The 13,815-nt window shown below is 39.9% G+C and overlaps 1 protein-coding gene across 2 annotated transcripts in view; it reads right to left on the bottom strand.

Moving 5' to 3' along the window:
- Positions 1-13,815, bottom strand: part of CLVS2 (clavesin 2) — a 94,131-nt gene that overhangs the window by 26,085 nt on the left and 54,231 nt on the right. For both annotated transcript variants that reach the window (XM_015472786.3, NM_001206054.2), the window contains 2 exons: positions 8,129-8,239; positions 691-911 (listed from right to left, as the gene is read on the bottom strand). In XM_015472786.3, the coding sequence (XP_015328272.1) occupies positions 691-911; positions 8,129-8,239 (332 nt within the window). The remainder of the gene's footprint in view (positions 1-690; positions 912-8,128; positions 8,240-13,815) is intronic.

Below are 13,815 nucleotides of genomic sequence, written 5' to 3' on the forward strand. Positions count from 1 at the left end.
CTAGGCTCCTCTGTCCCTGGGATTCTCCAGGCAAGAATAGTGGAGTGGGTTGCCATTTCCTTCTCCAATGCATGAAAGTGAAAAGTGAAAAGTGAAAGTGAAGTCGCTCAGTTGTGCCCGACTCTTAGCGACCCCATGGACTGCAGCCTACCAGGCTCCTCCGTCCATGGGATTTTCCAGGCAAGAGTACTGGAGTGGGGTGCCATTGCCTTCTCCGAGAAACCTGGCACAGATACTGAAAAAGGAACAGAAGCTTTGAATGATAATGTTTGAAGTGTGTGTGTATGCATGTGCTTGCTGTGGATCCCTTTCTTCAAATGAAATCTTACACAGAAGTCCAAAAAATTGGTTAGACCATCAGTCTCACGACAGTGGAGAAGGGCACTGTCCCCACGCCACCCCACTTGCCCTGAGGCACTCAACAAGAACCTTAAAATACAGTTTGAAAAGCCACTGGATTGGGTGACTTCTAAGGGGCCAGCTAGACTCTGTGAATCTGGAGCAGAACTCTGAGTTGAGGTTACCTTGAATGACTTTATCTTTGACTCAAAACTCCTAGACATCCAAATACAGGAGCATGAAAGGCTTCAAAATCCCACCAAGTATCTACTTTAGAAAAATATAAAATCTGGAGTTGTATGAAGCGTCCCCACCCTGGCCCAGCCCACTTCCCAGGTACCCTCAGCTTACCTCTTCATGGACTTGGGGGACAGTTCCTTCTCTACCTCCTTGACAGGCATGCTGTAGGAGTCCACACTGTACTCGCTGTCATCATCATACTCGTGGTCCAGCAGTGTTCTTGCCCAGGTTCCCATGTCGTAAGGGGGGAGCATTCCTCCAAACTCGGAGGGCAGAATCTCAGGGTGAATTAGTTGGTGCAGGCTGTTCAGGTTGTTACCATGCAAAAATATCTACAGACAAGAAGAGGGTGGGGAAAACCCACAGAGGAGAATGAATGCCATGTGGACACCAGGGGTTGGGGTAGGGTAGGAGGAGGAACTGAGGATAGAAAGAGCCAGAACAAGAGTTTTCCATGTCTGTTAGCATATTTAAGCCTCTCTTCTACTCTGTGAAACAGGCAGGCTGGTATCATAATCTTAATATTTCATATAAAAATCCTGAGGGTCAGGGACTTTAAGTAGCTTCTAGAAGGTCAGATCGTTTTTAAAGAATTGGAACTGAAAATTTAGTGTCCTGCTTCATAGCTGGGAACATGAGCAGAATCTAATGTGCCTACTTCGATCTGCACATTATCCTGGTGTTAGTTGTGCAAAGCTGATGATGTGCATAATGAACGCTATTAAAACAGACTTTTCTCATGAGGGACTCATCAACTGCTGAGCCCATTCAAGTTACTGAACCCCAAAGCTGTCACCAGTATGGCTTTGTCATTATCATCAATAAAAATAAGAATACTGTAACCACTAAATTACTGCTTTATAATGTAAAGTATGTGATGTAAATAAAAGTAGATTAGCATCATCACAATGAAAGGTTGACTGAAGAGTCACATCCCAAAGGAGTTATGTCCTGTAACGTTGCCAGCATCTTCTCTGCTACAGATTTCCATGCTTATCATTCAAATCGTAAATGGAAAGAGTTGAAACCGTAAAGCTGTGTGTATATGTTAATCATTGTTATTACTGTCTACACAGAGCTTTTTGTTAAATTGGAGGATCACTTCAGCTACATAGTCAAGATTTGTTTCTCCCTAAACAGCTACCTCTTTTCTCTTTTATATTAATCTCAAAACTGCAGATCAGTCTTCTCTAATAAAGTACTACTGTCATCTTATATAGATTTATATGTTTATTTAAAGATTATAGCTTATAAGTGGCTTAGAAATAATCTCATATTTTAGGTTCAAGATGAAAGAGCTAAGACATTCATCTTGCTTTCCATACTTTTAGAATCCACTTAAGTAAATATTTTGGAAAACAAAGACTGTGTGTGCATGTGCTTAGTTTCTCAGTCACGTCCAGCTCTGCGACCGCATGGACTGTAGCCCGCCAGGCTCCTCTGTCCGTGGAGATTCTCCAGGCAAGAATACTGGAGGGGGTTGCCATGCCCTCCTCCAGGGGATCTTCCCAACCCAGGGATTAAACCGAGGTCTCCCACACTGCAGGCAGATTCTTTACCATCTGAGCCACCAGGGAAGCCCAAAGAAAGCCAAAGAAAGACTAGTCTATATCAAATAAAATGAGAAGACTGGGAGTCACCAATCAACAAGTAATACTAATAAATTATGGAAGAATATAAAAGCACGTGAGAGCAGGTACTGGCCAAAATGATCACAGCAAGTGGCTGGTGGAATACATAATACTACAGAGGTGGAAGATACTTTCTGACCCAAGTTAAATCAGGTTATTTGCAAATTCTCCACCTTCCCACTCCTTTTACAGAACACAACAGCCTAGGAAAATATACCCACCCCTATAATTTTCCTGGGAATATGAAATTCTAGTGCCTGAAATCCCTACTTTATTAGGTATACAACCTTTCTTTCATCAGACATGTTGCTTCACATCAGAAACCTTCCCTTTCAAGTCATGCAAGAGTTATGGTGATAAATCCATAGACAAGTAAATGCAGTTCACACTACTTCTTCTCTTTTTTGCCAACACCCTGTTACCGCCTCCCTCAACATTGCTCTCAGCTTTGGCCTTGTTTCCTCTTTCCCAGAAAAAAAACAGGGCAACCAGATGAGATCCACCCACTAGCATCTGTGTCCATATGCTTCACCTTTGCTCCCAGCACAATGGAAGAATCCAGTCTACAAAGGCCAACCCCTCCACCTGTGCACTAGAATCCATCCCCTCTTCCACTCAGTTATATTTCCCAAGCAATTATCTCTTGTCTCTCTCACATCACCAGATTTCCTCTTTGTTCTGTATGTTTTCCATCAAAGAACATACATACTAACTCTACTCTTGCCTCCCCCCAATACAGATGCATTAAACCTATCTTGACCCTACTTCTATTTCCAGTTATTATCCTATTTTCTCCTTCTTCTTACTGCAAAACTCAACAAAGGAATTATCTGTATTCATTGCCCAAGTACATTTGTCCCATTTTTCCTGAATCCAATCCAAATAGGTTTGCCTCCCACCACTACACGGAAATAGCTCTTGTCAAGATCCTTCTCACTGCTAAATTCAGTGTCCAATAATTCTCTATCCTTATTTTTCTTAAACTCTCAGCAGCACTGGGTAGAGTAGATGATTCTCCTCAATGAAAACACTTTCTCCCAGGATCTCTTGGTTTCCTACTATCTGATAGATGCCTCCTTCAGTCCCTTTTGCTGGTTATTCCACTTCTGCAATATCTTAACATCAGAGAGCCTCAGGCTTCAGTTCTTGGATTTATTATCTTCTCTAACTGCACTCAGGTAATTTGGAAATAAACCCCAAATATTCGTTGGAAGGACTGATGCTGAACCTGAAGCTCCAATACTTTGGCCACCTGATTCAAAGAGCCGACTCATTGGAAAAGACCCTGATGCTGGGAAAGATTGAGGGCAGGAGGAGAAGGGGACGACAGAGGATGAGATGGTTGGATGGCATCACTGACTCAATGGACATCAGTTTGAGCAAACTCTGGGAAAATGAAGGACAGGGAAGGCTCATGTGCTGCCGTTCATGGGGTCACAAAGAGTCGGACACAACTTTGTGACTGAACAAATACAAGGTTTAAATATCGTCTATACACTAAGACCTGGTGGCTCAGATGGTTAAGCGACTGTCTACAATGTGGGAGACCCGGGTTCGATCCCTGGGTGGGGAAGTTCCCTGGAGAAGGAAACGGCAATCCACTCCAGTACTATTGCCTGGAAAATTCCATAGAGGGAGGAGCCTGGTAGGCTACAGTCTATGGGGTCGCAAAGAGTCAGACACGACTGAGCGATCTTCACCATATACACTGAAAATGTGTATCCTGAATCCAGACCTCTCTTTTGAACTCCATATTACTATTTTTACTCTCTGTGTCACACCTCCACTTAAATGATCAATGGGCATCTCAAACATGTCATATCCAGAACGGAACTTATAACTTTCTCCCCTAAATCAGATTCTCCCTATTTTCATGGTCAGCTAATGGTACAAATATGCTTCTAGTTACTCAGGCCAAAACCTTTGACTCATCTTTTACTTCTCTCATAATCTAAGTTGTCAGTAAATTCTTTCGGTACTACCTCCAAAATCTATCCTGAATTCAAACATCTGAACAACTCTGCTGCTACAACCCTAACTCAACTCCTATCATCCTTTCCACTGTGTTACTGAACTAGCCTCCTAACTGCTCTCCCCACTTCCACTCTTGCCACCAGGATGCTACTCTCAACACAGCAGCCAAAGGACCATGTCAAAACTTGAATCAGTCAGATAATATTATTCTGCTCACAATCCCCCACTGGCTTCTCCTTTCTTCTTGCTCCAATCCTTTAAGATTCTCTACGAACGCCTTCAGTGAACACATCTCCTGCAACTCATCTGCTGGAGCACCCACGCACACATTTGTCTCATCGTTTATTGAAGTTTTACTACATTCTCCCTCTTACATATTTTTCTTCCTCCATTTTACTCAAGAAGTCTGGTTCTTAGGGGCTCTTTTGCCTCAGATTGCCTTACAATTATACTTAGGCTGAATTTTTAAATTAAAAATTAAAAAAAATTTTTTTTTCCTAAACTATGCCATTAAAGAGATTATGGTAGGAGACCATAATTATAGGAAGAGGAGGGTAAAATATTTTTAAGAATTAGCAAGGAGTAGATGAGAAAGTCCGTGATACTGAGGAAGAAGGAGAAGCTTGTGACAACTAGTAGGCAAATCAGTTTCCCGTCAGCTCCTGGGGTGTGGCAGGACCACATCTATGGACCAGCTAAAAAGTTCACTGGGATAGTGGATTGAAACCTAGGCATTGGACTCTAACATCAACAAAGATGCTTGGGTCCAAAAAGAGACCTTCATTCAAGGAACTAATACTAGCTTGAATAGTGAAGATGTCAAAAGTGGCCATGATAGATTGTAAGTTAGGCTGTACATGAAATATTCCAGACATTGGTGAAATTTTGAGAAGGGATCTCTGTAACACTTAAGGTTGACATTCCCATCAACCCAGCATGTTGGAAACTCAAAGTCTGCTTTAATTTAAGAAAATGAAGAACTAAATGGCCATTTGTGAAAGATGATTCACAACTTTTCTTTAGGTTTTCTTTTACCAGCTTTTCAGAACATAGATGTATAGCATTTGCATTATAAGGTGCTTGAGTAATACTGTAAGGCTGAATCACTTGGGATTCCAGGAAGGAAATATAGCAATAGCATTGTATTGTGTATTGATTATATAAGCAGAAGTTAAGGGTGTTTTAATTTATAATTATTTTCTCATATAAAAATTCCCAAATCGTGTAGTTGTAACTAAAATGGTAAAATTCAAATACCTCCCTTCCATCTAGAATAGTGCCAGCACTGTCTTTTTTAGGCATTGTCAAAATCATCAAATTCCACCAAATAACTCCCAAACCTAGAGCTTTCCTTGTTTTATAGATCTGACACTCTTCAGTTTTTTCAACAGAGCAGAATCATGTCAAAATAATGTCACAACAAGTCACCCCTGAACTCAGTCTTTCAAATGCTACTCATTTCACTCTGACTGAAAGCCCAGATCTGATGGCAGTGTGTAAGGCCCTCCAAGAGCTGGCACACCATGTTCCCACCCATCCAATGCACTACTATCCTCTCCAATAGCTCATCTGGCTCCAACTTTTCTGACCTCCTTGCATGTGTGCTAACTCACTTCAGTCGTGTCCAATTCTTTGGACTCTATGGACTGTAGCCCACCAGGGTCCTCTGTCCATGGGATTCTCCAGGCAAGAATAGTGGAGTGGGTTGACATGCCTTCCTCCAGGGGATCTTCCTGGCCCAGGGATTGAACTTGTGTCTCATGTCTCCTGCGTTGGTAGGTGGGTTCTTTACCACTAGTGCCACCTGGGAAGGCCTCCTTGCTATTTGTCGAATATTCCAGGCTTGTTTCTACCCAAGAACCACTGCCTTTGCTATTCCCTGTACCTGGAACAGTCTTCCCAGTAAATCTGTATTTTCAGTTCTACTATCTCCTAGCTGAGATTTAGAGCAAATGGTTTCACCTTCCATGCCTCATTTTCCCATCTATAAAAGGAGAAAAATAATAATGCTTACCCTAAAGCCTTGTTGGAAGGACTAAATGAGTTAACATATTGAAAGTACTTAGAACAGCATGTGGTGTAGAATGAATGCTACATTAGCGTTCACAGGTATAATTTGTACTAAAAACCCCAGCAGGCACTTTCGATCACCTGACCATCCCTTCACAAAAGATTGCTTGAAAGTGTTATTTCTGAGGCATGTCAACCCATTGTTTTGAACTATAAATTGTAAATTAACTTGATTTACAAATATTCATTGGAAGGACTGATGCTGAAGCTGAAACTCCAATACTCTGGCTACCCGATACAAAGAGCTAATTCATTGGAAAAAACTCTCTTGCTGGGAAAGATTGAGAGCAGGAGGAGAAGGGGGCAACAGAAGATGAGATGGTTGGATGGCATCATTGACTCAATGGACATGAGTCTGAGCAAACTTCGGGAGATACTGAAGGACAGGGAAGCCTGGCGTGCTGTAGTCCATGGGGTCACAAAGAGTCAGATGTGACTTAGGACTGAACAACAACAAATTAACTTGAATCTTGGTGAAAGACATAATTCCTAATATAAATGATCATTGTCTACAGAATTCTTCCTCCTAAATTACTAAAACATATTCAACAAATTCATAAGCAGAAAACTCTCTGTTCACAAATGTTTGAAACCAACACACACCTAACAATGACTTCACTTTCACACTTACAGTACGGCTTTTATGGCACTAAAGTACCTGAAGGACCTTCTCATTCACTGAGAAACATGGAAAATTATCCTCTGTATGGATTTAGAAGTAACTATATTTTTCTGTGGAACTAATCATTTGAAAATTGGTCACAGCACAGTGGTAAAAATATCTCTAAATGCGAAGCTATTTGGATTCAAATGTTAACTCTACAACTTTACAGCTGTGTAAATGAGTAAGCAAGTTATTTATCCATCCTAAAACTTACTTTCCTCAGCTTTGAAATAGAAAATGATGCTACTAATCATACTTTGCAGAGATGTTTGCAGGATAAGATGAAATAATATATATTAAATGCACTTTAAAAGCATTATAATGATTAATGTGTTCGGCATTGTAGTATGGGGGTTCCCCAGGTGGCACACTGGTAAAGAACCCACCTGCCAATGCAGGAGACACAAGAGTTGCAGGTTCCATCTCTGGGTCAGGGAGATCCCCTGGAGGAGGAAATGGAAACCTGTTTCGTATTCTTGTCCAAAAAAATTCCATGGACAGAGGAGCCTGGTGGGCTACAGTCCATTGGGTCATAAAGAGTTGGACACAACTGAGTGACTGAGCACACGCACTATGTTAAATGAGTTATATAAATTTTTGTATTCTCAGAAAAATGATTATTTTGGAACATACTTTGAATATCCTAGTTGTTGGATAAAACTAAATCTTGGAATTCAAGTAACCTGTAATTTAAAGAAATATTAAAATTTCTACATATAAACATTCTGTCTGTAATGTATGATTGCTCATGACAATCACTACAAAATTATATTAAATATTACAAAATTCACCATATATAATGCAATACATATTGTGAAATTACTAACACCCATTTATCAACATATAAAAAACTTCTGTCTAAACGTTACTTGAAATTAAGTATACCAATAACAATACAGTAACATGGCATAATTGTTTTTTTTTTAACTTTTAAACTGAGGCTTTAATATATGATGAATGTGCTAAAATGTTCTCCCCATTTGTGGAAAAGCAAGAGAGTTAGTTTTTAAATATTTCTTTCACAGATCCACTGTTCAGAATTAACCACAAGGTTTTAAATTTTGTAAAATATCTTTTATGTTAAATAGTTACATTCAGTATAGAAGCACACTTTTGCTGTAGCAAACGTTATACACACAGTATGCATGATAACTTATTGAATGGGGAGGGAAAGGAAACAACAAAAAAAAATAAAGAAGCAAGCAAATACCCTTTTCCGAGTCTTCTCTTTCAGGAAAGGCCGGATCACGGTGTACAGGGCATGGATGTACCACGGTTGGTTAACAAAATGAATTCCTCCAAATCGTGCTGGGAAACTATCCTAGAGTAACATGGAGGGGGAAAAAATCAAAACACGCTTTAAAACATTGAGAAGGTTAAGGGAAGGCGTTATGCTGAACAACTTTGTTATTTCACACACTTAAATGAGATTATCTGCATAGCAAAGGAGAAAAAGAAAAAAGAACCTTACTGCAATTAACACTGCAAATTTCATATGGAAACTGAAGGAATATGTAATAAAGCACATCTTTCTCAAGAACCGGTTGTTGATAGGAATTTCAGTGTTTTTAAGAGTGCCACATTTCAAGCTTGCAAATTCCTGATAATCACTATAAACCAAGAAATATAAATAAAAGACCTGAGAAATTTGTTGCACAATGAATCTATGTTAGATATATGTATATTAAATTATATTTAAATTAATATGTTTTATAAATTTTCAATGTAGACATCTATAATGTAAGGACTGTCACATATCAAACACATTTTATTCTATTATCAACTTTACTATGAACACTCTCCTTATTCCAGCTACCAAAAAAAGGAAATGTGCTTAAGCAAAATAAAAACCTGGAAGTGTAGTGTAAGAAAATTTGCACACGCATTTTGTCAAGGTAAATGAAACTCACATGCTCTGTTCTCATCCCACAGGAGGAAAATGGGGCTATCATAAAGCCAGCTTCTCTTTCAGTAAGAACACTCCTGTGCAAGATTTGCATCTGAAGTGATGCAGAGGTGTTTTCTTCCCATCTGTGACTAAACAAGTGCATCTCAAGTCCACCCCCAAATCTGAATAGAATCCTTAAATCAAACAGATTATGACATTTGATAGTCCTAAGATTCTGCATAAATGCACCTGATGGTTCAAAATTCCATGCTGAGCTGACTACAAAAGTCTCCTTTTAAAAATTCATCCACTAGAAGTCTCTCTTGAGTGGCATCATAATAATTAACATATTTCTGGATACTATATAGAGCATAAATAAAAACAAAAGAAGAGAAACTGAAATAATTGTAAATCTATTTTCTTAATTTAAGTTTTCTCTTGAATAAGATTCAAAAGATTTGAAAACACTGTTTTGTTTTTAGGGAACACATGAGCATTAAGGGCTTGGTTGGCTCAGACAGTAAAGAATTCGCCTGCAATGCAGGAGACTTGGGTTCGATCCCCAGGTGGGAAAGATCCCCTGGAGAAGAGAATGGCTAGTGACTCCAGTATTCTTGCCTGGAGAATTCCAAGGACAGAAGTGCCTAGCAGGCTACAGTCCATGGGGTTGCAAAGAGTCAAGAATGACTGAATGACTAACGCTTTCATTTTATGAGCATTAGAAATTAATTAGTGATTTTGTACAGTGGCTTTTGAGTCAACAAACATTGTTTTAGCAAAGAAATTTCTATCTCTGAGAATAATATGCTATGAAAACACCATGGTACTTCCAATAATAAATTGGTAAAATGTGTCTTATTCTATGTCAGTGTCTTACTTCTTTTATAAATTTGTGGTTTTCATTCATCAAAAGATTATTACAAAACAGAAATGAATCAGGTAAAAAAAGAAGACATAGTTGTTTTTAAATCATGACATTTTTATACATAAAAAGAAGATAAATAATGTATACACACTAAAAAGAATACCAAAATGTGCCCTCCATTCAGCTTAAGAAATAGAATATGCTGGTAACCTTGAAGTTCACTGTATTTTCATATTCTTTCACTTACCCACATTTTAAAATTTCATATTTTATTTCAAACATAAGCATTTCTTTTGCTTATATTTTATGTTGTAAATATTGTGAATATATCATATTATTTTATATTTTGCATATTTTATTTATTTTTCTATTTTATTATTTTGCTATGTGTGTTAGTTGTTCAGTCATGTCCAAATCTTTGAGAGACCATGAATTGTAGCTCACCAAGCTCATCTCTCAGGCAAGAATACTACATATACAAATATACTAGGCTTCCCCCAGTGGCTCAGCAGTAAAAACCTGCCTGCAATGCAGGAGCCGCAGGAGATGAGAGTTAGATCCCTGGGTTGGGAAGATTCCCTGGAAGAGGGTATGGTAACCCACTCTAGTATTCTTACTTAGAGAATCCCATGGACAGAGGAGCCTGGTGGGCTACTGTCTACAGGGTCACAAAGAGTCAGATTCAACTGAAGCGACTTAGCAGGCACCACGTAAACTTTAGACAAAGGCCATAGTGAATGTCATCACATAATGGTGTTACTGAGGCTTGTTGGATCTGAAATATAAACATTTTGTGCACAGCTACAGTTCATTGTCACTATTATATAGCACACCATTGCATGGTGGTTGTTCATTCGCTCAGTCATGTCCAACTCTTTGTGACCCCATGGACTGCAGTACTCCAGGCTTTCCTGGCCTTCTCTATCTCCAGAATTTGATCAAACTCATGTCCATCAAGTTAGTGACACTATATAACCATCTCATCCTCTGCAGCCTCCTTCTAGTCTTGACCTCAGTCTTTCTGAGCATCAGGGTCTTTTCCAATGAGTCAGCTCTTCGCATCAGGTGGCCAAAGTAGTGGTGCTTCAGCTTCAGTATCAGCATCAGTCCTTCCAGTGAGTATTCAAGGTTGATTTCCTTTAAGATTGCCTGGTTTGATCTCCTTGCTGTCCAAGTGACTCTCAGGAGTCTTCTCCAGCACCAGAGTTTGAAAGCATCAATTCCTCAGCTCGGTCCAACTCTCACATCCATACATGACTACTGGAAAAACCATAGCTTTGACTAGATGGACCTTTGTTGGCAAAGTGGTATCTCTGCTTTTTATTATGCTGTCTAGGTTGGTCATAGCTTTACTTCTAAGGAGCAAGTGTCTTTTAATTTTGTGGCTACAGTCACCATCTGCAGTGATTTTGGAGCCCAAGAAAATAAAATGAGACACTGTTTCTACTTTTTCCCCATCTATTTGCCATGAAGTGATAGGACTGGATGCCATGATCTTAGTTTTTTGAATGTTGATTTTTAAGCCAGCTTCTTCACTCTTCTCTTTCACCTTCATCAAGAAGCTCTTTAGTTCCTCTTCATTTAGAAGAAAGTGAAGTCGTTCAGTCGTGTCCGACTCTTTGCGACCCCATGGACTGTAGCCTACCAGGCTCCTCTCATGGGATTCTCCAGGCAAGAGTACTGGAGTGGGTTGCCATTTCCTTCTCCAGGGGATCTTCCCAACCCAGGGAATGAACCCGGGTCTCTAGCATTCCAGGCAGACACTTTAACCTCTGAGCCACCAGGAAAGCCTTCATTTAGAAGAGGTGAGATCAAATTGTACCAATTTATACTCTTCCTTCCACCAGTTATGCAGGAAAGTTCTGGCTATTCCTCATACACTTGATATTGTCAATCTTCCTAATGCCAATCTAACGGGTATAAAATAGGTTCTCTTGACACTTTAATTTGCTAGTTGCTTGGTCTTTGCTGTTTGTAATTCCATCATTAATAACTTGCTTGATAGCATAACCATTTTACTCAGAGGTATTCTGCTTCTGAGTCCTTGAGGGCCTGTCTGCTGACCTTGTTCATGATATCTTATTTACAGTGAGTTTATATTTGGTTACTATTAATCATTGGGAATCCTGAAAGAGCTATCTTGAGGATGCTTCTCTCCAGGCAAGATCTATATCATCTCTACCAGGTTCTATCAACCTCGTTTGGCTATAATTTAATTTCTCATCTCACAGTTTCTCTGCCTGTAGGATGTATGTATGTGCAAATGTCAGATACATGAGACAATTATTACTTCAGAGTATCAGGGAAGACTATTATCATCATTATTATTAATACTATTATTACTATTATTATTTTTATACCTGAGTATGGAAGAGGCGGACTTCCCTGGTGGCTTGGCAATGAGGAATCTGTCTGCAATGCAGGAGAAGCAGGAGATGGGGGTTTGATCCCTGCGTTGGGAAGATCCCCTGGAGAAGAGCATGGCAACCCACTCCAGTGTTCTTGCCAGAAAAATCCCATGGACCGAGGAGCCTGGCAAGCTATTGTACATGGTGTTGCAAAGAGTCAGACACAACTGAAGCAACTGAGCAAGCACGCATGGGAGAAGCAGACAGGTTTCCTTAAAAGTTTCCTGGCCAGCTGGGATTTTCCCAGCACAACCTTCCCCTAAGGATGTAGCACTTGGAGGAATGCAGGTTCTCATCAGTCACCAACTTGCCCTCAGTGTGTGGAGGCCTCATGCCTGCTCCTGCCAACCCCACAGCCCCAGCAACCATTACTCTCCAAAATCCTAGGTTCTTGTGGGTGTGTGCTCAGTTGCATCCAACTCTGCGGCCCCATGGACTGCAGCCCACCAGGTTCCTCTGCCCATGGAATTTTCTAGGCAAGAGTACTGGAGTGGGTTGCCATGCCCTCTTCCAGGAGATCTTTCCAACCCAGGGACTGAACCCTCATCTCTTGTCTCCTGCATTGGCAGGTGGATTCTTTACCACTAGCGCCACCTAGGTTCTTACAGTCAACATTTACCTGCAGAACCATTCAAACTTCACTTAAATTCTTTTTTTCTTTCAAGTAGACTCTGTGTGCTAGTCTCTGTTGGGACTTGTCTTATGTTCACGAGAGTTCAGTAGATCATCTAGACATATTTTCATTGTGATTTTTTTCAAAACTTTGGTGTTTCATGGCAGGGCGTTCTTGAAGAATTTTTAACCTATAGCACTGCCTAAAGCAGAACTACTTGGTACACTTTTAAAATATACTCCCGAGTGAGCATTTTGATCTCTAGAACAAAACTGAATGAACAACAGTTATCGATTTATTTAACCAAAAGTCTTAGCTCAGAGATTTTTCAACTTTGAGAATCATTTGAAGGTCATGCTTCTTCTATTGTGAAAAAGGAATATGCACACGTAAGCACATAACTTACAAATGATGCCATTAGACACATCTTTAAATACAGAATAATTTGGTCACAGTTAAGATGGTGTAAAAGAGAAAGAAAAGCACTGACTTTGAAATCAAGTAGACTCAGGTTAAAATTCTAACTTAATACCGCCTGTGTCCTCTCGGGCATCCAGGTCCACAACGAGGACATAACACTTGATTCCTTCCTTTCCTCACTGTGACACCACTCACTTCCTCTCTCTTTCTCTCCTGCTTGTGGTGTTACCATTATACGTATGATACGTCTTTTGTAGTTGCCCTGCAGTCCTTGGACATTCTGTTCTGCTTTTTTCCCTTTGTTCTCTTTGCATTTCGGTTTTTGAGGTTTCTATTGATATAACCTCAAGCTCAGAGATTCTTGCTTAGCTGTGTCCAGTCTACTAAAAAGTCTATCAAAGACCTTCCTCATTTTTGTCACAGTGTTTGATCTCTAGCATTTCTTTCTTCGTTCTTTTTTAGACTTTCCACCTCTTGACTTACACTGCCCAGTTTATCTATTAAACTGCTTTCCAGTTTATCTATTAAATCTGCTTTCCAGCTTATCTATTTAAGCCCTTAGCATATTCCTCATAGTTGCTTAAATTCCCAGTTTAATAATTCCAGCACCCCTGCCATGTATCATTCTGATGATTACTCTGTCTCTTCCAATTGTGCTTTCTACCTTTTTTCAGCTATGCATTATAATGTTTTCATGACAGCC

The sequence above is a fragment of the Bos taurus genome, chromosome 9 (genome assembly GCF_002263795.3).
Source record: "Bos taurus isolate L1 Dominette 01449 registration number 42190680 breed Hereford chromosome 9, ARS-UCD2.0, whole genome shotgun sequence".
Lineage (NCBI taxonomy): Eukaryota > Metazoa > Chordata > Mammalia > Artiodactyla > Bovidae > Bos > Bos taurus.